General features: G+C 34.6%; 1 protein-coding gene across 1 annotated transcript; it reads right to left on the bottom strand.

Moving 5' to 3' along the window:
* Positions 1-772: 772 nt before the first annotated feature.
* LOC145694166 (uncharacterized) lies at positions 773-15,075 on the bottom strand. The gene is made up of 8 exons (XM_081770285.1): positions 14,984-15,075; positions 12,719-12,794; positions 9,227-9,276; positions 4,952-4,987; positions 3,939-4,056; positions 3,093-3,145; positions 1,184-1,252; positions 773-854 (listed from the first exon to the last, which is right to left on the bottom strand). Exons 1-7 carry the CDS (start codon positions 15,041-15,043, stop codon positions 1,211-1,213), a joined length of 435 nt encoding a protein of 144 aa, XP_081626411.1. The 5' UTR covers positions 15,044-15,075; the 3' UTR covers positions 773-854; positions 1,184-1,210.
* Positions 15,076-25,635: the final 10,560 nt, after the last annotated feature.

Below are 25,635 nucleotides of genomic sequence, written 5' to 3'. Positions count from 1 at the left end.
TCGTGCAGTTGCAAGTTATTGAGATTTTTGTTTCCTAAAAGAAGATTTAGATGCACCTGGTGGACTGGGTAATATTTCTACCTGTTTCATGATGGCACTTAAAATAAAGGTCTATATAGACACATCTAAAGCCAGCTAAAGGCTTACACAATCTGTAGAGTGATAGTTCATATAGTATTACTATGTCTTCTTTCTTTTCATTATAATGGTAAGAGACATGCAGTGATCATTCAATTTATTGTTTCACACCAACGTAAAATAATAATAATAATAATTATTATTATTATTATTATTATTATTATTATTATTATTATTATTATTATTATTATTATTATTAATGTGCACAATGGAAATTTAGATTCTTAAGTTCAATAAGGCTGTATTTCCTAAATTTGTAAACATTTTCACACTGCTGACCTCTACATAACCATTAGTAGTATATAGGATGCACGAATTGTGCTTGTAATATTGAAGAGTATGGTATGTGCAAGCACATCAGCATACTAAGCAATAATATTTCGGTTTTAAGATTAAGTGTCTTTCCTTTTGAAAAAACTAGGGAAGGACTATCTTTACCAGGGAGGACCAAAAATTTTAGTTGGAAGTCCTACATAGTATCGTGCTGAAGTATAAAGATTAAAGAATCGAAAGGACATGTATACGAAGCGATAAGTAAGAAAATGAAAATAGATGTGACAGAGTGAATTGTAATAGAGGATATTGTACAGGATTTATGTTTTCAATATAAAAAGTAAAAATCTTTTAAGCATAATTTTTTATTCCGTTTCTGAACATACACCAGCAAATCAGTTTGAATAATTAATCCTTTTATAAGTTAAAGCCAGTTGAAGCATCTGTAAGAAAAAAAAAGAATGTAATACTTTAGGATATCAAGATATCTTTTTTTAAAAAAAAAATATTTAACTTTAATATGTGTACTTTCAAGATAGCTTAAAAATTACAGGAGTCATTTCTAGTGAAGTAATATTTACATTTAAAACACCAATAGAAATGGATAGTCACAATATATTTTTTTCATGGAAAATAAAATATGTTTAAACTCTGTATTACTATTTCCAAGATTGAAACTACAAGTAGTGGCTTTTATAACATTACGTTTTATGTAATATCAATAATTTAGATGAAGTGTAGTAACTGTGCAGCTGTTCCGTATAGTACATACCGACTTTCTTCAGTAAGATGAAATTGTTTATTGGGAACTTGGTGTTGTGCCCATTGGTCCAAATCCAATCTATAAAATATTAATAGGTATACATGATATACATATCTAAAGCAATCTCAATATAATTACATAATTACGTTACAAATATCAGTGGCTAAGGCGAACATAATAATATGTCACATTTTTTAACTTTTGACTAAGCGCGAGAAGAAGGCTGAACATTTCCATGCAATTCAATGGAATGACACATACCAAACATGCTTCCCCGAAATCTGCAGGTACATTTCAGAAATTAAATTGCCTACATAGTGTTCGGTGGTTCGACCATAACCCATTCCTCGTAATAACTCAATTTCGACAGAAATGACGCTTACCATTATCTTTGCTCAAGACGATTATATATAAATCTCTGTGTGTGCGTGCAAAGCATTCATAAAAGAATGGTGGATTTACTACCTCATACGTATATGACATTCCCATTTAGAGCATCTAACCAAGTTTTAAATGCGCCCATCCTAATTATTTAATGTGTTCATCTATTGTCACATGTAATCAGATTCCTGGCTCCCGATGAAGTATGTCCTATGTTGTGACCACTAGTATGCATGTTAGCATACGAACCTTTGGCATTGGAGACCCCGGTTCGGTTCCCGGAGGTAGGTCATGTGGTTCGGATTCCAAATTAAGCTGTAGGTCCAAGTCTCATATAATGTCTTTGCTAAAAGGAAAGCTACTCCAGGTAAAACATATATAGGCCTATTCATATTTCTCCTTGTGACCTTCATGGAACTATGATTAACTATTTAAGAAGCTCTTAATCATTCTTTCATACTTCAGATACCATATATTATTTTGTTATATCAAGAGAAACACATTGTAACTAGAAATTAGGGTCTACCATTTAGTTGACGTCACACCATCTTGCTCACTACAAAATTATGTTTACTGATTTAAAATGTGCATATTGTAAGGTTTTTCATGCACGAAATAAACTACTTTCATAAAAAATAGTCTAATTTTAAAACACAAATAAACACACGGTGTAGCGTCTAAATAGTATTATGAGAAATGATTGCTCGGAGGTAACCTGTAGTTTGATTCTATTCCAAATCATCGAATCTCATCCTAATTTTTCCATAGTCTTTTAATTTGCACTTTCTACCTGTTCCATTTTCGTTATTCTATAACCATTCGATATTAATCAAACGTTACATTTCTTCTTACTACCATCCATACAATTATTAATAATTTGGAATTTAAGACTCTTTTTTGCACCAAATGCTATAAAAGATGAGATCTACTGTTGAAAGTGAAATCCAGAATAGGTTAATATTTAAGGCAATATTCTCACCTGTGTTTAATCCGAAATCATGAGTACAAAAGACATTCGCATTAGGCACTTTACCGTAACTTCAATAAAAATAATAAGAAGAAGAATTGTGGCCTAATAAATAAATAATGCAATACAAAAAAATGTACCCATCAAAATTTAAAGTTATTAAAATTGTTTGAATATGTTTTCGAAATACTATTCGGGAGGTTGTACTCATAACGTCATATAACCTCTAGATACTAATGTTATATTAGCACAATAATATTCAATATTACATGATAGATAAATTGTACCTAAGATCTTACTAATTTCTGTAAAATAATTCGAAATTTCTTACAAAATCACCACTAGTTTCGAGAAACTGATATTATAAATGAAGTAAAGATCTTAGATCTTACGCCAAGAGAGAGGGCGAAACCCTCTAGTGGCAGATTATATACAACTAATGTTTATTCAAATTCCCCGAAAATAAAGTTTGTTCCACTCATAATAAGACGCCCTCATACTTCCGTATACAGAAATAAAGTGTTAGCTCCAACCACTACCCTCTAAAAAAAAAAAGAAATTAGATCTTACCTCCATCATTACACAACGTCCCAATTTGGCGTAATCTTCACAGCTATCACCAACTGTAAAGAAATGTTTATATGTAAATCAAATACACATAATAACCAAATACTACGAAAATTTTACCTAAGTAGTATCTTACGTACTTTTTAAACTTACGTTTCTCCCAAGAGCTTTCAAAAGTTCAAGCGTTTTTATTTTGTAAACTATTATTCAATATTTGGATGTCGTAGAAACTAGAAATGTTCAACATGTCCAAACATGTCCAGAAGTATTTTATCAGTGAACAAAAAGAAATCTAGAATACATCTTAACAGTAGTTGATGGGAACTGCCATAAGGGTGTTCAAAATAAACCAAAATTATTTTGTGTTCAATAAGTATGTGGGTAGAAACGGATTTTTAAACAATGTTAGAACATTTTACATATATTACAAGTAGTTTAAGCCCATATACTCATTGGACATATTAAAAGTTCAGATAGATTTTGAGCACTCTTAATGTAGTCCCTATTAACCTCTGTTACGATGCATTCTAGAGATTTTTAATTCATTGATAATACATAATATTTTGAATATGCTAAACACAATGACCAAAACTAGTTTCTGAAAAAGGTCCAATTCATATTCAAACATTGATTTATATTTTGCAGTGTACTAATGAAATATTTCCAGTTAATTCAACTATTAATGAAATATCTTTTTAGCTGACATATACGTCACTAGTGATCCAAAGCGTTTACTTATTTTTTTTATTGTGTGAATTATCTATGATTTACAACAGCTTTATTTCTTAGAGCCTTGGTTTTAAATAAATATTTATTCATCATTATATATTATGTTTACATTTTGTTTACCTTCAATACTGGCGCAATTTTCTTTAATTTTTTCCCATTTTTCCTTCTCCATTGATTCCTCCAACTGACTTCCATATTTGGATTCTACTTCTTCCACATTTAGTTTTCCATCCTTGACCTGGAAAAAAAAGATTTACTTTATTAACTAAATTACTTAAAAATCATGCCGTTTGAAAATCTATGTCTTTATAAAATGAAATTAGCATGTATATTCCATCATTATGGGAGAACTACTGAGCTCTTTCAACTATAGTTTTTAACATGGTTACAACCCATTTAAAAATTATAAATAATTTGCACACTAGTTCCCCACATTTTGACTGAAAATAACATATGTGTTCCATAAGTACTCTGCCCTCGTAAAGCTTGTCAACAGCATCAATAGTTAGTTGGGAATAGTAATATGAAATTGAGCGTTTTAACCTTTCTTGAAATTCTGTGTACTGCACTGTATTCATATAAAGATTACACCACTAGCAATGTAGAAATAGTTAGCTCATAATTGTGTGTACTTTCCAAAGAAATCTTCACAAATTTGTAGTATATCAATCTTCAAAATGGAAATACTTGCTTCGTTTCCAATAGATACCTCTCTATCTGGTTATTACCCATTCTGGACTCTCCCCAACAATTTGCTATGTACATTTGTACTGTGTAATTATGAAGAAAACTCGTTTTCAAATCGGATTGGCTTGTTTTTTCGAAAATAGTTTTAGATTTTTCAAAAATGAAATCGAAAAAAGATCGTATTGAGCACTGTAAAGTAGTGGTAAATAATAGGTCTATAACGTAACACATCATTAATTAGTGTACGTATTTTGTACAGAAAAACAGTAACAAATCTTTAAATTATTAAACGAAAGGCAATGCACCAACAAGAATACAATACTTCTGAATAGATTTAAATATATTGGATTTAAATGCTTATTAATTCACTCGTTTTAACTAAAACAGCAAAAGGAATCAAAAGTTACGTTGTTTGTAAAATAAAATAAATTTGAAATCGTACTTACAAATCCGCTTTTCTCCAGTAAACACTTCAATAAGCACTAGAAAGTAAAAATATTTATTATTTGTAAGAAATTATGTAATGTACTGTTGTTAGATTCGCTCTAGTACCTTTGTATATACATTTTAGTATCAAAGTATAACCGAGAATAACTCTTTTTAAAACCTTTTGCTCTAGTACGATTAGTTTTGTCAAACCAAACGAGGAAGGGCAGAAATCGAAGTTATCCCGTTCTTGTGTTCTCAAACAAAATGTGAACTTTTGCTTTACCTGGTAACTCGCCTATGGAAAACAATTCTGGAAGATAACACACTTTGAGTCACTTTTACCGTAATGCTTATCCTATTTAGTTTCTTAATATAGAAAGATACGTTAAGTATCCTGAATTTAATATGATTACTTTGTTAACAAGTTTGATACTTGAGATGCATAAACCAAAATCATATCTCAGACTTAAATCTCCTGATCCAGGAATCTCAGGATTAATTCATATCATCTGAGTTGTATACATTAATAAAGGATCAGTATCAGCAAATTTCCTATAAATAGCTCCCTCGTATTTATATAGTTAGCCGAGTTTGGTTCTCAGCTGGAGCCCATATGGTTGGGGCCACACATTAAACTATATGTTCATGTTTCGAATAGCCTCGGCACTGAACGGAACACTGAACTCAACGTATGCTTTCTTTGCTAATGTTTGATTGCGTTATTTAGGTGTATCTTCTTTTACGATGCTTGATTGAATTCGATGTTCCACATATCTTCTACCAATCGTTGATTGGAATTATTTTCTCCCAATGGTGTAGAGTGACACTTTTAGACCGTTTGTGCTTCATTGGTCTTCACATATGAACCTCTTGGATGTCAGGTAGTGTAAGATTAAAATTGAAATTTCAGAAGTGAAGTTTCATGTTGAATATCTCATGAGCAATTCATATATTTACTGTTTACAAAAATATTTTTAAAAGGTATCCGCCTATAGAAATGAATGAAAATATTAGTCGTTTTTCATTTATTGAAATTAGGCCATTTGGCCTCCAATCTATCCATATGCCTCTTTCAATCAGAAGCTTTGACATCTACTGAAGTTGCCAGTCAATAGGTGTGGTGCATGTGACGCCAAAATTCCTGATAATTCGTTATAAGCAGAGTTATGTGTTCCCCGTATCAATAACCAACTGTCTCATTCTTGTATTGGAATGAAGAACGGCTAAAGTAGTCGAATGAAACCAAACGAGTTAGCAGGACTGTCTCTTATGAAAACATGATTCTTATAAATTTCGGTAAGTTTTCCTTTCAAAACCGGAGAATATAGCAAATGTTGTCAACAAATAAATGTGATAGAACACCTGTACTTACACATTCAAATAATCCTTTTGAACCATTCGGATTTTGTTTGAATGTCTTTGTTTATCTAGAAAACGAGCACAAAGATTGGAACCCTCAATCTTGATTTTGTTAACAAAGTTCTAACGATTTTTTGTTCGATTCTGTTAATATTGGAATTGTTTCTTAATCAACAGAATAAGTTTTCCGCCCAATGGCAGGTGCCTTCTTGGTAAGAAATGGTTTAATGTTAACAACGTTACTTGATGGTGACTGGAAATAAATTATTGTAATTTCTTCTTGAGGTAACAATGATAATGTAGTTACATAACTATAAAGATGTTTTATTTTATAGTTATTCTTCTTCTTACAGTTGCTGTTGATTCGTTTTGTTTATATAGTGTGCATTTCTTGTCAGCTGCTTGGACAGTTTTGTCTTTGGGACAAATAGAGTTGGGGGTCGTTTCGTTCAAAGATATTTCGTCCTGAGACATTTAGTCCAAACACATTGGTCCACGGATATTTGGTCCAAAGAACAATTCATCCAAAAGACAATTGGTCCAAAGGACATTTCGTCCAAAAGACAATTGGTCCAAGGGACATTTCGTACAAAAGACATTTGGTAAAAAGGACATTTGGTCCAAAAGACAATTGGTCCAAGAAACATTTCGTCCAGGGATGTTTGGTTCAAAGCACATTTCGTCCAAATGACGTTTGGTCCGGTAAAGCTTGGGGGTCCGGGGTTTGTTTCTGTTAGAAGAGTAAAAGTCATGCCTATAATATTATGACTCAGCAGCTTCTTATTTCTAAAGGAAATTTGAAATGGAGATTTATTCCGCAACTTTCATTTCGATAGAACAAATATATGCTGAGATATTCAGAAAAACGTAAATGCCTGAAAACAAAATGGCCATCTTTCTTTGTTTTCATTAATAATTTTACAAAAATACCGTTTCAGCTTCGCAGAAATACAGTTGTAGCTTCGTTGGTTAAGGAATTCACCTCCTCCCGAAATGGCAAACAACCCTTTGAAGAGCAAACTCCCTCTTCATTTGAGGACAACATTGCCTCCGCATGGTCATGGGATCTTCTATTTGGTTTGATATTTTGCAATGGATATCCTGAATGTACTGTACTGTAGCGAGAAAATTAATATGGAAGCCAAAGTGTATATACAGTATTTGCATGAGGAGTAACGCTGAAATAAAACTACAAGAAAAATGAACAATTCTGGTTTGTCATACAACTCACTAATTATGGAGAAACGTCTGCCGAAGTTACACACTATCAATAGCCTACGAATAGAAACCAGACTTCTGGTTAACCTGAAAAGATACCTATATTCTACACGAAATGTTCCAATTTTCATCTTATATTTCTCAATCTCTCACCACAATGTTGCAGCCAATAATGTAACTGATTAAGAGTATTATTAACGGTAAAAAGAATATATTTCACACATGTGTATTTTTCTATTCTCAGTATTTCTTCAAAGAAACTTGACACACATTATTTTTCACTTTTCTAACGCAAGGGTTTGAATACCTAATATTTAACTTACTTAAATTTAAACTCCATTAATTTTAGTTACCGGTACATATTTTAAAATTGTTTCATTCAGAACATTAAAATTTTAGAGGTCATGTTAGCAGTTATTGCAGCAACATACTTCACACTCCAACCTTTCACTCATTCCTGTTGTTCGGCCATTTTGTTTTCAAGCGTTTACGTTTTGCTGAATATCTCAGCATATATTTGTTCTATCGAAATGAAAATTGCGGAATAAATCTCTATTTCAAATTTCCTTTAGAAATAAGAAGCTACTGAGTACAATGTTATAGGCATCACTTTTTTACTCTTCTAATAGAAAGAAACCCCGGACCCCCAAGCGTTACCGGACCAAATGTCCTTTGGACGAAATGTGCTTTGAACTAAACATCCGTGGACGAAATGTCCCTTGGGCCAATTGTCTTTTGGACGAAATGTCCTTTGAACCAAATGTCTTTGGACGAAATGCCCTTTGGACCCATTGTCTTTTGGACGAAATGTCATTTGGACCAAATGTCTTTCGACGAAATGTGCTTTGGACCCATTGTCTTTTGGACTAAATGTCCTTTGGATGAATTGTCTTTTGGACCAAATGTTCCTGGACCAAATGTCTTTGGACTAAATGTCTCTGGACGAAATGTCCTTTGGACGAAATATCTTTGGACGAAGAGGGTGGTCACCACAAATAGTCATCCAGGGACGGTAGAATAATTACATATTATTATATTATATAGTAATGATACTAAGAAAGAGAATCACTAACAATGAGAAAGCAGAATGTACTTGGGCTATAATATAATAGTGTCGGATAGAAGAGTATCAGTCAGTAATCCGTATATTGTGCACTCACTGTATGCTAATGTAATTGTATAACTGCTATCAATTTTATTTACATGTTTAAATTATCATCATTATTTTACATTTACTACTTACTGTCAAGTCATAACATTATTCATAAAGCAATTTCTACAAAAATGTAGTTAGATCTTTCATAATTACCACCAATATTTCGTCTATTGCAATTGAAACCATCTATCAAAATACTGGTATCTGAAAATCGATTTCAACGCATAATAAATAGAATTGTGTGAACATAATAATGTAGTACTAAATATTTCTACAGAATCCTGCAATTGGGTGTAACTATCGAAAAGTGTATTGTTTTATCATTTTACACTGTACAATCGTTCTAATCATATTAATACGAACTCAAACACACTGTGTTACAAGTAAATAGTATTAATAGAAAACCTGAAATGTTAATATAAAATTGTTTGTATTTCATTGAAGCCTTGTCAAACACGCCTTTGTAGTAACAGTAACAATTATTGGTGGAATTGCTTACTTTTCATTGTTGTTGCCATTTTTATATTACAAATCTCTTAAGTTTAATTTAAATTCTTACCTTCATTTCTTCAGTTTCTTCACCAGTCTGAAAGTACTGTTTCACCATTTCTACAAGTAGATACATATCCATTATTATTAAGTACAACAAAGTTTTAGGAATATGATGACTCCACGATGTCCCTAAATCCGGTATATATTTGGAATTCAAAAGAGGCAATAACTTTTCTGTAGACAATAGATTACTGCTACATTGGAATGAAGTCTTGTTGATGCAAAAGAATTACCCTTCTTTTCATTCATACATTAATTCTAATAAGTGCTCACATTTACACATTAAATATTTAATTTTGCAAATGCATACTTTGTCACTGAAATAATTAGTAGTAAAAGCAATATTCTCTATGCTACGATTCCTGATTTAGGAATGTTCATACAATTCTTAATGGTAAATGAGTCCATCTTGAAAGGTCCATGGATAGGAGCTCAAGTTGCGGCTAGAATAAAAAATGTAAAAAAATATTCGTACTGAAAGCACTACAGATATATAATTAACAGCCACCACTAGATCTATGGAGAAGGTTCGAGCCCAACCCTGGAAATTGCTTATGTGCTCCTGACAAACGGCAATATCATTATTCGCCTTATCTATAGTGTCCTGATGTTATATGACTGCTAAATTCTGTGCGTGGATGTAATTTATGTAGCTTATTCAACAAGTAGTTCTGTATAACTTGAGTTTTGCCACTATTGTTCGCTCTGATCTCATTCTGATGGCTTTTGTTTCAATATGAATCAGATTTTGTTAAAAAATTTCGAAATGTAGTCTTGGTAATTCTGAATATTAATTAGGAAGTCCAATACAAACTAGAATATCATTTATATGATTATTTGTGGAACTTCCTAGAAATTCCTATAAAAAAAGGAATAATTGAAGCTAAAGCAAAAGTACGTAATTAAAACTTAAAAGAAACGGCGGTTTTGAACAAGTTATCTGATAAAAAGACAGGAGCTGGATAGAAAAATATAAAAGTAACCAAGAAAGTCCTGTCGCTTTTTGTGGAGATCTTTTGGCCTTCAATTGCACTGGCCCTTAGACCATAAGTTGAATGCGAAGGGAGATAAGGCGTAGGTCAGTTGTTGGTGTGCGTATAACCAACATATTACCTGGTTGTGGCAGTTCAATTACACCATGAACTAGCGTAAGGAAAGAATGAACATGGGACTTTCACAGAGCATCATAAGGGCGTGTATGCTCGGCGAGGACGGACTGGGGTCAAATGCCGCTGCAGCGGGCGGAAGATATGCCAAGCCTTTGGTGAGAGTGTTGTGACTAGCGGACAGTGCAGCGATGGTTTAACCCTAGATTAGGCGCGTGGGTGACAGGTGTCCCCCAGGGATTTTTGTCTCGAACCTGCAACACTGTGTATTGGTATTCTGAGTAGCGCCTTTCAGTAGCTGAAGGTTGGTTACTGATGTTTATTGTTCTGGCAGTAGTAAACTTCTGTTTCCCGTCTGTAGTTTGTAAGAAATAAATTCTCTCTGCAGCTGCGTATTTGGGTGAAAATTGTCAACCACGCGCCTATATACGTAACAAGTAAAATGCCAAAACACCGGAAGACGAAGACAACAAACGATAAGAATGTTGTTCTGCAGTGGCCTGAGGACGAAGAGGAGGAGTCGGTGGTATGCTCTGATGAGAGTGATTATGGAATTATCACATAAGTGTAAGTGACCACAAAACTGAATGGGAATAAAATGACCCATGATGATATTTTTGATCTTCTAAACATATGTGTAATTAATGCACTTTGCATCCTGAAATTCAATACTAGTTCACTTCAATTGTCACGAAGGAGTTGTTTTGGAGGATATCACCTAGAAAATGACTAAGTCTGAAAAGCAACACCTATCCTATATTTCCCAAGTTGTAGTTGAAATTAGGAAGAGGGGCCAACTGTGACTGTTTCTTGGAGTTGAGGAAGAGGAAATGGTCGATCTTGAGAAGCCATCAGGCTCCAAAAGATATTGTCATGCTTGCGGAATATTAAGAGACAAAACTACAAGGAAGTGTTGCTTGAAATGTAAGAGATGGATGTGTGGAGAACATCTCAAGGACATTTATGGATCAGCTTGGAATCAGTTTAGTGATCATGAAACAAAAGTCCGTTATATTCAGTAGAACGCTGTGTACAATCAAAACTCTAACCTGTGATTAACATTTTACCAAATAAATGAAAGAATCGTCATTTAAAGATGATTTTACTTATTCTAGATACATTTTAATGGGTGGGTGACACCTGTCACCCACGCGCCTAATCGTACAACACAAACGTACGCGCCTAACGCAGGGTTAACAAGTTTAACTCTTTCGCTGCTATATTTATTTCAGTACCCCAACCCAATGTTCCGCCTACACTTATGCAACATTTAGCTTTTGCAACTAAATAGCTACATCTATCGGAAACCAAGCACACTACAGAAAATAACCAGGCCAACACTGTGTGCCAACAGCCTACCTCTTGATGCCAAATGGTACACAGCAATAGTTATGAATGACGCCATATGGCGTCAAGTGGCAGCGAATGAGTTACGGACGGTGACGAAACCCTCGAAGACGCACTACGAGCCGGAAGACCAACACATCTACAAAATGTAGATCTTCAGGCAACGCGAGTAGACACGTGTCTTTCTTTGCTGTCTCGTCTGAGGAACCATTGCTGGAAAGGGTGTTGGCATGCTTATATATATATATATATATATATATATATATATATATATATATATATATATATATATATATATATATATATATATATATATGTATATATATATATGAGTATCACTAAAACGAAATAAGAAACAATTACATGTCGTTGTAATATGGTTTACGCAGAGAGGAGACTGGAGGAAAAAATCATTGGTCTGAAGTCCATCGTTCCTTCTCATTACCAACAAAATGTTGACTTATAGTTTAACTTGAGATGCGAACAATACTTCTTCGTACGTGCGGAAAAGGGCACCTGGTTCGACTCTTGATGAAAGGTTATGTGATTCAAATTTTACATTAAGTTGTACTTATCCATGGTGCTAAAGATATAAATTAAACTTCAAATCAACCATCTAAGTTTCAATTTCTACTTAAATAGTTTCTTTTTTGCAAACCATATTTCAAAATCCCATATGTTTTAAATCGCTATTTCCATTATTTTCCCCGATGCTTTTATGAAACATACAAGTCGAATGAGCACAATGTCAGAGAATTTAAAGGAAGAAGAAAAGGAAAGATAGTTTGATAGGAAATGTATAGAAAGTAATTCTTTGCAGAGGTTTATAAGAGGCTTGATTTATGTCGTTCAATTTTAAATTCATAAAATTTCAACATACATCGTTAGTAGTAGTTTAATAAAGACAGTGAGAATAAATGTAGCGTTCTTCTATTTATGAAGTTGGCAATTAAATAAGACAAATCGTGGGAGAAAATTTATTCTATTTCAACTCAAATATGTTAAATATATTTATTTAAAAATAGTATTGATTAAATATATCATACCACGTGTTACTCCCTGTTCCTTCATGCATTCGTGATGAAGTTTATGAAGTTCGGCAAAATCTGAGTTACCATGCGCCTAAAAAGACAAAGAATTAACTAATTAGGAAAAGAAAAGTCTCGTATTAAAATCATTTTCTGGTTGTGATGCCCGAATAATATTGTACTGTATTGAAAATATTGAAAACATTTTAGGTATATACAATGCTATTTCTCGTCTATCTCTGGATCAATAATCTAATTTCTTTGAATATGATATATTGCTTTACTCCAATAACAAAACTCATTTTCTATTTCGTGTAACTAGCCTTCTAGTATTTCATGTGCGATGTCTCAGGTTAATGTAAATACCCAGATCATAGGTCATAGTGCAATTTAACCTGTAGGATTTAATTACTTTTAGTCTTTCTTAAATCGTCTAGAAAAAAAGGACTGTTTACACGAGCAGGAAACGAACTTTGTTCATATTGACTACATTATTGTTACTAGTAATAAAACAGAAATAGAGTAGATTGTCGTTGAAATAAGCATTTCGTTTGTAAGAACAGTATTTCACATTTTATTCCGTTTTAAATGCATTAAAGAAACTTATGGAAAAAATAACATCTTCAGGCCTTGGTATACGACATAGTATCAAATTAACTAAATCCTTTCCACGAGCTTAAAATACAAGTAATTTGAGTGATCTAATGGTGGAACATAACGCAAAGCTCACTGATTGTATATAATCCTAAAGTATCGTCGTAATATTTTTTTCATTCGTAGTTAGTAACCAATGTCCTACTAGAAACACAATTTATTTGTACCAATCGAATATAGAAGTGTTTTAAGATAATTAATTAACTTACACCTATATTCCTTATGCTCTAATACACTCACTGATTGTTGGAAATGATATGCAGGGATACCTAAAGGAAACAGGAACTAGCTTCCATGTTCTCGCCTTCTAGAACTTACCCATATGACTTTAAACAAGTGTTACATACTCGTATGCGCTAGTGAAAACGCATTTGAGAATATTCAGTGTGAATACACGAACTTCATACAAAGTTTGTACATAATAAATGATATTGTTCCCAACATAGTACTGTAGTATATTCGAACATGTTACACAGCGCGTTCAGAAATGTACAGAATTTACTTTACTAGAATGTATAGCCACTTACGATAGTCACACGATCATCTGTTCGGGTAAGTGCGTAATCAGTTTGACAGATAGTAAATATCTGTATGCGATATGCTAGGCTACCATAACTATAGATCTTGGCGTGGGGCCTGACAGCATTCCACAATTCCCCACAATTGCTCAACAGAGCTTAAATTCGTAGGAATAGCTTGCCGACGTTGGAGGCGCATATCGAATATAGCACAAAAATCCCCTGATACTATGCTGTTAGAGTGTTCAGATAAAATTGGAGGACAGGGTTAACGATATGACGAATGTACTATTCAGTAGTCACATTTCTCTAAATAAAGGTTAGAAAAGACAAATAGGGTATGTAGCTATCTACATCCGGAAATGTTAAATGTGGGTCCATATATATATATATATATATATATATATATATATATATATATATATATATTACAAATAGGGTTCAGGATGATAAAGAACTATAACGACATATTTTAAGAGATGGTTCTTCACACCAGAATTTTTTTTAAAAAAATTTCCTCAACATGTAGGGAATATGCATAGTTTCGGAGATAAGGCCGTCCAACGCATTAGACAATACATCCCTGAATGCAAGGAACTGCGAATCAGGTGTTTCCTAATTTTCGAATTTCTAACTACTCATTTCGTGTTCACTGCTATCAAGGCTTACCTTTTGCCTACTTTAAAATAAACATTTAAGACCGTGCATATCTGGGAATTCTATTAGTAGCATGTCTGAGAATTATGTCCTGTGAGAAATCCCATGCGCACCATTGCACATTGATGAACTATATAGTTTTAGATGGCGTATGTGTGACTTCATTTATGCTAATGTGAACAGCCACTTCATAGTTCATCATGTTTGAAATAACACTTCATTCTCCACGCTATATCTAAACTTAGTACTTCTTCGCAAGATCCACATGAAGTTATATTCTTATTTTGATGTGAAAAGTCAGATCTTACAGTTTTTTTAATATAGTTCACTAACAAGTTGTATTTATACATTTTATATCTTAATAATATGCTTTTCATACACTTCTACATTGTCTGTGTTCAAATTTCAGGTAACTTGTATAATAGAGATGTTATACTTATACTCTAAAACTTACCAATGTTCTATATGTAAAAGCCATGATTGTTACCAGAACTACGCTCAATGTAGAAACCATGGTGATTGTGTTTGGTAAGTTCCTCACACCTTCTAGAGATGAAGACTGTGATAACTACAAGATGAACCAAGCTTATATATATACATCAATGTTGAGTCATTTAATATCAGAAAAGACGTTTATTTTTTGAAACGTTTGAATAGGAAATTGTCGATTTCCTATGTAATTTTCGTATTAATAATTTCAAAGACTTCGTTTATATTCCTTGACATAAATTGTACCAGACTATGTGCCAAATAAATTGCGATAAATTACAGAAATGATTGACTTATCCTCTAATCTCGGATTTCATAAATGCGAAGAGGAAAATGATTATATTTACATCAACGTTGACGTAAATATCAGAAGTCTGGAAGTCTTGTAATAAGTATAACTCAAGGACAACACTAAAAATTCCCTATTTGTATTTTTAACTTAAGCTTCTGTATCATGACAGATTCGGTGTGCAGTGACAGTTCTTTCAATTTATTAAGAATGAAAATGAAATTACATCTTTCAGTTTTACGTCGCACAATTATGCAACTAAGCTAAAAGAGACAGTGATGATGAGAAATGAATGGAATAATGGAATGAATAGTGAGAAGAAACTGGAGTTCCCCAAGAAAAAACACGCACATTGTGTTTGTCCACCACAAGTTCATTTTTTCAATGTACCAAATTTACAGCCTAACACTAGAACAATTTAGGAGTATTGAAGAAGAGAGACATAAAAATCAATTAATCCTTTTTGTTATAACATTTTAAATGATTGATAATCTTACACTTCATATTGGGGCAATGTTTACTTTTGATAACTAGATGCTATCGTACGGAGCATGTGGTTTACGACGTACTTTACCAGAACACACTTACCGAAATTGTAGAACTGCTGAAGAATTTGTGCCAGCTAAACTGTGCAACTAAAGAATTTGTGCGTACGTGTTATTGTGTTAATATCGTGAAACTATGAAATAGAGAGGCAATAAGAAACCTATATTTCTTTGTTTTTGTAACATCAAGCAGTTCGGACAACGAAACTTGAAATTATTTAATTAACAATGTAAAATAATTCTCTTCCTTCAATGTAAATTAATCAAAAATAAACTGGAAAATTATTCACCCATGTTCCGCATTCCTAAACTCACGCGTGTGTTTCACTTATCTTTCTTGCACAGTATATTTCGATCGAACCTCACTAACTGGGGAAGGTCACGAGGTGTATTTGCTACTTCTATTCAACTGTATTGTTATTTAAGTGTCACTTTCCTTGTGGGCACCTTGAAATTGAACAATACCACTTGTGTCCGAAACACATTATCAGGCTTACGAAATTCAATGAAGAACGTTTTGGTATTCATAATTAATCTTGTGATAATCTATATTGCGATGTTCTTCCCCAATATTTTCTCAAGAGACTCTGTCACCAAGATGTTGTTTTGCCCGGATCCAGCAAAAAATTTCCTAAGTATATGTGGAAAACAAAAAGCAGTTTATTGTTAAAGTGAAGTTAAACTAAATAAATTATCCACCACGGGCTGGCACTGGCAGTGAATAATTATCAGTTTACACCACGGTATTTCATTTGTAGTCAATCGCACGGAATCAGGGATTCAAATAGTTCCCGCAGCGCCAGAGGGGCCAGCCGCAGAACTAACCTGAGCGTTACTACGAAGTATGTCGGCCTACACTTATGCATTGCTTCGAACAGTTTCAATACGTCTTCGCTAGCCATGTTATTTAGTTTTCAGCGAATTAGAATGCCGATTATGTAAAAAGCAAAGTAAAACAAAGCAAAATAACATTCTTTGAAAATACAGTTGAATAGGGGTGACAAATACAGTTTATCAGCCTATCAACCCGGTGTGCCACACAGGGGCCAATTTGCAAGTTGTAAAACGCCATTACCCTTCAGCCCTCCCAATAAGTGCCCTTATCTTACAAAATAACTACGTTTTGATCTCACCACTGTGTTGGGCATCCAAGAAAATCCCCCAATACCTAAAATGAAGCGTCTCTCTCAAGAGTCGTTCCTTCAAACTTTTGGCAAATCTGCTCAGTTTTGAACTTTTAACGCTCATAATTGAAACACGCTGACAATCGAGAATTTCTCTGATTGCGTTTTTGTTTCATATGTAAAAAGTAGTCGACTGAGCATAGTATCGGTATGAAGTCAGAGTAACACCCCTCGACCTTCCCTAGTAAGATCAATGGGCAAGACAGAATCGCGGTGGCTCAGTGGTAGAGTGTTCCTCTCTGGTGCTTTTGGTTCCTGATTCGATCCCAAATCACGCCAAGTGAACTTTGTGATGGACAAACACCATGTGCTTGGGTTTCCTCAAGTTCTCCCGTTTCCTCCTACTTTCTTCATTCCACTATTTCATTCATTTCTCATTGTCACCGTCTCCTTTAGTCTAGCCGACATTACCGAGAGACGTAAAACTCAAAGATTTCATTTCATTTCATTTCAACGTTTCAGACTGACCAATGACCAGGAACAAAACCAGAGGATGCGTTGGTACGAGCAGGATTGATAGAGAGAATGTTGTGATGTTAGATGGTCCGAGAAGTATAGTGAAGCGACCAGAGGACTCCCTTCAAGGTCCTAGGTGCCTTTGCCTTGTTTGTCATGGACAAGGTACAACAAAACACATGAGCAATCTTTCATTAAGATATGTAAACAAACCTAATCTTGTAGTTTCCTAAACGTGTGACAATCTTTCGATGCCCTGGCAGTTGATTCCATTTCAAGGTCGCTTTGCACTTGGACTGAAATACATCCGTTTGGCCATAATCCTCGACATTGACCACCTGTTGAATTGATCGAGAGAATCACTTCTGAAAGTCAGCAACATCGAATTATTAATGTACTATGCTAGAAATTACTACTTCTGTTAATCCTTTCTTTCTTTCCTTATTACCCTACATCACATTGTATGCCTTGTGTTGAATGTGTTATATTTCATTTCAATGCAACCCAGGTCACTGTCCCAGTTTGAAGAACAGAACCCTGTGACCGGATTGTTTAAGAAGAAGGCCTTAATCCTTAAATATCTCTTGTAACTATAGGGCTTACAACTCTGTGCCTGCACCGTATGAATAACCCTATCAAGTCTAATAATTTTAAGTCACTTGATGAAGTAACTTAATTTCCTGCACAGTACTGAAAACTATAGATAAGATTTATAAATATATCTCTAATTGATATTCTTACGCAGACACGACTAATGCATGAGGGACACGACTGATACTTTCAACCATGAGGGAAAAAACATGAGTCGTACTACCAGGCATTGTAAAAGTATCTTTCTTTATATGCAAACCCATATCCGCTACATCTCTTTCCAATGGGATTATGCTGTTCTTTCTTCTTTGCCCTGCCCTGATGTGAAAAGATTTATACTAGCTAGCTTGTAGAGGTTTGCACGGTCTCGAGCTGGACTCGCGGGCTTAAGAAGCCCGACCCGACCCGCGGGCCGGACACTCTTCTACTAAGCATATACCGGGCTCGAGCCATACATTTTTAAATACACAACCATATTTCTCGCCCCTTTTCGAAGATATACATGGAAATCCCCGATACACGGCGGAAGATATCAGATAGACTAAATTATGATTCAGGACAGGTATCGGAATAGCTTGAAGAACGCGAAGACCCTTCCCGAGGCAGACATTTTCTCAGATCATAATCATGTGTTGGCCGAAGTAAATATTCAACTGAAAAGTATAGACAGAAGAAAAACAGAGAACAAAATGTTGAATACTGAAAAGTTTAAGAACGAGGAACTGAGAAATATTTTGGTTGAAAAATTCTTTTTGAAAAAACTATTCAAACGAGAAAAAGATAGGCGCAAATAGTAAGGAATGGCAGGAACATTAAACTTTGCATACAGAAGGCTGCAGAAGAAGTAGTAGGTTACCGCAAACACAAAACGGATAAGAAACCATGGGTTACGGAACAGATGTTGCAGAAAATGAGGGACAGGAAGGCATGGGAAAAGGTTGATACAGAACAGGGCAGAAAGATGTACAGAAAGTTAAACAGTGAGTTACGAAGGGAAACTGACTGAGAAAGGGAAGAGTTCTACCAAAGAAAATGTGAGGACAAAGAAGAATTAAAAGAAAATGTGATCCATTGAAACAGCACACCATACATTGACTTTGGGACTACCCCGCCTGTGCTCCTCGAATTCACGTGTATTTTCACCCCCCACCCCCCAAATTCGGCAGTTGTGCCTGTTCACTTTTCCCGACACATAAAATGTGGATTCATCTGAAAAAAAAATTGAGACAGAATTTCACCATCTTCTTGAAAGCGGGTAAGCATTTACTCACATAATTCCATTCTCATGTGACAGTCTTCCTCTATCAGCTCGTGCACAAATTTTAACTTATAGGGCCGGACCTTCAAATTCTTGCTTACGATCTTGTGTATCATTGACTTCGGTATTCCCAGTTCCAACGACATACGTTTAAGCGACTTCATTGGACTCCTGGCTACGCTGTCGTGCAATGTGTGAATCACATCGTCACTCGTTCTTGGCCTTCCACTGTGTGGTAAATCTGACACACGTCCCGTTTCTTTTAACTTCTCGTACCACCTCTTGATACTTGTTTCTCCTGGGGGTGTTTTCCCATACGTTGTTTGGAAATTTCTCCGCACTGAAATGCAAGATTTTAATTCAGCAAACCACAAAACACATTGTGCCTTTTCTTTAATGGACGCCATCATAAGTCACGCGATTACCAGCGCAAAGGTTATCGAGCATTGTGGCCAGAACAAAACTTTAAACTTCCCTTCTTCCAACCCCAAAAATTTATACACTTAAACGTAATGGTTTCGTAGTTTAGGAGTTTTAGTTTCCTGCAGGACTTTATGGACTCCCTGTATATAACCTACTTTTTTATATTTTCGTTATCAGAGTTCTGAATATAAATCCTATTTACTTACGAGAAAATTATTTTATTCTGCAATGATAATTAATTTAGATTCTTTCTTATTACCATTTTAAGTTTGAAGTTATATATACTGATATTTGTTTATTATTTTTTTAATTGTATGAATTGTTTTCTTTCCCATCACTTCAAATATTTATTACGCTGAACATGCAAACAAATACTTTATTTCTTTACAAGGTATAACACTAAGTTGAAATATACTGTATTTGCAACAGATAAACAAATAAAATGATATTAATGTGTTATTTAATTTGGAATATATACATTTTTACACGAATAGGTGCACATAGATACGCTTTATAAAAATAGATGTGACTTGATAACATCAAAATTTCGTGAAAGGATTTTTAAATTCGCTGCTTTCACAACTGCAGAATTGACAAGAAGAGATGACATTAATGCATCACTTAAAAGATGTGTTTCTTGTGCATTTTTGCAAGTGCAGGGGAATGGGAAGTCGTTAGGAAGAGTTCCAAATATCATTTCTGAGATCAGTTCACCATCATTGTCTGTGTAGCTTCATCAACCATGTGGTATCATTTGTAGCATTCAAAGTAAGCTGTTCTTATGTGAAGAGTACCGAAGATGATGTTGGCTATAATTTGGAGAAATCCAGACGTTTCATGCAATGATACTTGTGAATTCTATATTTATTAATCGATAAGAACTTACTTGACATCATCTGCATTAGAAATATTCCTGCAGACATTATCATAGTTTCTGACAATTTTTCTTTGCCAAATTCAGTCAGATACTGCCATGTTCTTTGCAGCGAATTCAGCCATGTTTTTTTACAGTGGTAATAGCAGAATGCGTATTAACATCTCAATCACGGGACTCCGCAAACATTCAGCGGATACCAATATTTTAAGAATATGGGAGGGGATATGAAGTGATCCTAACCCCAAATAATACCCATAATTCTACTAATCGGGACTTCTGAAGTCTTTCTAGTAATAATAGAAGGCACAAATGAAAGCATCAATATCAGAGGATGGAAGAATTAGGCGCTTATTGCTCGAGTTTTAGACTGCAAGATTAATATGAAAAAATATCCTCTCATCAGCTTCTTCTAGCCGCATTGCAAGTCAGGAACATCGTTTATTTCCTCCTTTATTAGGCAAATGCTTCTTTCCACACAAACTACTAACCCATCAACATACACATCCATCCCTCCCAATTCATGACTGTTTCATCAAATATTCAGCGAGAAACATTTACAGTTTGTACTTATTTTGGGAAGATGCCCAGAATGCATGCATATCTTTTGGCATTGAGGTTTTTGCGCCATTGGTGGTAATTTCAACGCATTGACTCTCACATCTTCTCAAGCGTTTGTGTTATTTTACACTATATTCTTTATGCACATTGAATATAACATCTATTCTTCTTGATTCTTGTGCTATTGATAGAATTCAAGTCAAGATATCATGTGCAAAATCTCCATACGTCATCAACGACTTTGCAGCCTACGCAGCAGCAACACGCGCATGAAACATGAAGTCAAGTGCACCTGAAGTTGCTAAAGAAGACGCAGAGAGGTTTGAAGTAGGCATTCAGGCCATTCTTTTCCCAATTTTTGTATCATTTCCGATTTGTTTGACTTGGACAGGAAACGGTCGTTTGTTAGCATTTATTTCCAAATGAAGTTATTTTGTAGCACAATAAGCGATCGAGTTGGTATTCTCTCTCCCTAGCTGTCAATAACCCTCATACTTTCAGATGTTTCATTTATCATGTCAAAATTCTTGTTTTCTTATTGAATCTTCGCTTTTTGTTCTCTCCAGAGGACTGAACATTTTACTGTCTTTTTAATAAATCTATCATCGCGAAATTTAAGATATTCTCTAGTCTCCATCGCCAATGCTCATGCACGTCAGCTTGAAGCTCTCGTCGGTTTCCGTATAGTGTTTTCCAGTTACTAAATTGTACACACTTGTGCACAAAAAGCTGGCAACTCGTTCAGAAACTAAGTCCGAAAAACTGAGCCTAGATCCATCACAATTCCCGCATATCTATACATAGGGAATTGCATGTTCCGCCGTTCTTTATATAGACACTAGCTGCAAACCGTACTGTCATCCGAGCGATGTGAAAATGTAAAAACAAAATCAAACTACTTATTTCTGAGATTAATATTGATTGCACATCTCATGCACAGTTCCAATATGCAAAATCAACCATTATCTTAAGTAGAAATTGCTAAAAACGACAGCAAATGGATATTTAAACCGCCAAGTAGGAACCTCTGCTTGGAGCGATGCTATTATCAATATTATAACACAATCTCTTGTAAGTTGCGTCTGTGGTCAAGTGGGTTTAGTACTGCTACTGACATTACTGAAACGAAGGGCGACGGTTCGAGCCTCCGTGCGGAAAGTTAAAGCTTTTCTTCCTTTTTTAAATATATGAGAACTTTTTTATAAATATAAATTTCTACTGTGAAGTAATTGGAAACACATTATCCGACGAACTGTCACTTTTCAAATCCCTGTCAGATTTACTAGCCCACCATGTCCAAAAATCATATACGAAAACGCTAAAATGAGAAATGTGAACACAGTTGAATACCTAAAACCACACGTCCAAAATGAAAATGATTCATATATATATATATATATATATATATATATATATATATATATATATATATTTCGGGGGGCTTTGCTAACTTCATTCTTGGAAATGTAAACATTCTACAAGATATTTCATTCACTTTACAATATTTTATTTGAATAAACATAAAATTTCCGGGGGGGATTAAGCCCTGAAGTCCCCTAAAATACATATTTATATATATATATATATACCCTTGTATTTTTTTGGCATTACCAAAACTTAGGTAAGTCATAATCTGGATTCTTCTCAAGCAATTTGACCAATTATTTAGAAAATATGTACTGCTTAAAATTGGATTATATCGCAATGCCAGTAACCTGTAATATCTTACATTTTTACTTATTTACATTGAATGTGTACTAGTCTTATACTGTATAGCATGAATATTAGCTGCTATATAAGAAACAATTATCTATAATTGAATTTAAGTATGAAACCGATATAGTTATTATAAGAAGAAGCTTGTGAAATAAGTGTATCACAATGGCTGTATCTGAAATAAATGTTGCGTAATGGTGTAATTGGTTACCCCGCCAGCTTTGGAATACTGGGCTCTTCAAACTGTCCATCCTTAGGGATGCGCAGAGTCGAGTCGAGACAGAATTTTCCTGACAAAATTCGAGTCGAGACACAGCTCTTCCAATAGAAAAATATACATTTTTCGAATCGAGACATCACTTTTACAGCATATTGTCGAGACGAGACCGCCTCAAATCTTGTTTCGTGCGCATCTCTTTCCATCCTACCTAGATAAAATCAATTTTGAATGCGAATATTCAATTTCATTTAACGATAATTGTAATCTACGATACAGATTGAAGTAAGATATTGGCTTGAACTGCTTTATTACCCACTTAACCTTCGTATACTGCAATTATATCTAAGTTTGGCATAAATATTTATTATTATTAGAAAGTAAACACTGAAGAATATATATTGACACACAATGAGGAAAAATTCAATGCTCGTAGTAATTAACAAATTGGTTGCATGTTTATTTAAAATTAACTCTCTTGAAATCTAAATAATCATTATTAGAAAGAAAGCAAGAGAACCTTTTTTTAATTTGGACATATTATATGAGATTGAGGAATGTGTATTTAATCGAACAGAATGTATGAAACTAAATGGAATGGCATTTGGAACCGAACTTGAAAGAGGATAGGATGTGTAAATGAAAAATGAAAGAAAGCAATGGTTACTAGCAGTAGTCACTACTTACAACAGATGAGTAAAAACAACCCCCCCCCCCCACCAAAAAAAGAAAAGTTCAACAATTCTGAAACATAAGGGCGTCACATTTTCTTCGTTTCTTGACAAAATTGAAAAATTGATTTTTGCATATTTTTCGTCGATACTCTTTCAATATAGTTGGCTAACAAACCAATTACGGTCGACTGACTAGACGCAAGTGAGTGAAATTTATATAGGAAGGTTCGATACAGCGTTCACCGAAGTGACGCAGACGTAGTGTTGAAGCTTCTGGTAGGTCCTATTTCGTAATGGATTTTAAGTCAGTGAGATTTCTTTATGCGTATCAGAAAGCTCTTTAACTCCATACTAAAGGCGTGTCGTATGATTTATTCAAATCGTCAGGTATTCGGACAACCATGAGCCCAATTCGTTTTCTTCACTGCTCACAAGTTTAACTTGAAATAAATTCTTACTTTTCCACGGAAACACAAACTGTTTTAATGCTCATTTTATTATGAGTGAAATGTATAATTCTGCAAGTAATGAAAATTTCCAAGTCCATCTCCGAGATTCGATCCCTCGTCCTTTAGCTCAACAGTTCGACACGTAACAACTAGACTAATTGTCGTTGTGTAACAGCTTGCAGGAAAATCGGTTTCAACTGCACGAAGGAAATTGAGGGCATTCATTATAGCTGGATTGAGTCAACTACAATGCGGTCCCATGTATACATAATTTCGAAATACTTTATCCTTAAGTATTACAATGATGAATTGTTTCTACAATACAGTTCAATAGAAAGTACAGTAAAGAGGAAAATACAGATTTACAGAATGTTTTCGATTGTGAACGTTGGATTGTGGGTTCGAAACTATCATCTTTGGTTTACTGTTTCCCGAAGATACTCGAAGTTTAACTTATGAAATGTTTGCCTCAAAAAATCAATATTACACAGTCCAAGTTCAAAACCTAGTTCTTAAAAGCAACTATAGTGATTTCCTAATTAAATTTAATTTAGAGTTACCCTTGCCCTAAGCGTCGGTAGACCACCGATGGATAACTAGCGACCTCTCGCCAAAAATTGATGGCCCCACTGGAACGATCCGCCGTGGCCCCACTTCTGTTTTGAAAATTATACCACCAGTGGACCACCGGTGGTAAAGACGCGAAGAAATCCAACGAATTACAAGATTACTCCACCAAAATATGTTAAATAGCCTATATGCATGATTCATTTACATTGAGATAAGTCTAAAAAGCACTTACAAAATATATATAAAGTTCTCCCGGAATGGCGCGAAACAGCAACCTTGTGATGTACAAGCATGGATTACTCTTGACCCCAGATCTCACTTTAGGAACATTCGTCAGGAAAAACAAATATATAATAATAAACGCATGCACATGACTGGCGATAAGTCGTTTCGGTCCCTTCACCGATTCTCCGCGACGAGTCGAAAGACGGACCGAAAAGAAGTCATCGCCGCTACGTGGTGGTAACTGCAACACACCTACTCTAGATGTGTGTTTTGACTCGACGAAACCCTGCCGCCAGGGACACACTAGCGGCAATCTTTCGATGCGTCGCTATATCGACGATCCATATTTACAGGCAAGTGGGCCACTAGATATTTGCGACGTTAACGGCATGGGGTCAAGTTTCATCTCACAAATGTAAAATATTCTATCTTTGGCATAAATTGTAACTCCTCTCCTCTGTTAGGATACGCATTGTAATAGAAATGGCGTGACAACAAGCCAGTCCGCGCAAGGCACACTAAAATGTTCTAGGAGAGGCTATCTTCATGGTTGCTATATATTGTATTTGGTATTTCTGTTTGTAT

The sequence above is a fragment of the Thermobia domestica genome, chromosome 9 (genome assembly GCF_964235325.1).
Source record: "Thermobia domestica chromosome 9, izTheDome1.hap1.1, whole genome shotgun sequence".
In the NCBI taxonomy this organism is placed as follows: Eukaryota; Metazoa; Arthropoda; class Insecta; order Zygentoma; family Lepismatidae; genus Thermobia; species Thermobia domestica.
This window is presented reverse-complemented; position numbering and strand designations above follow the sequence as displayed.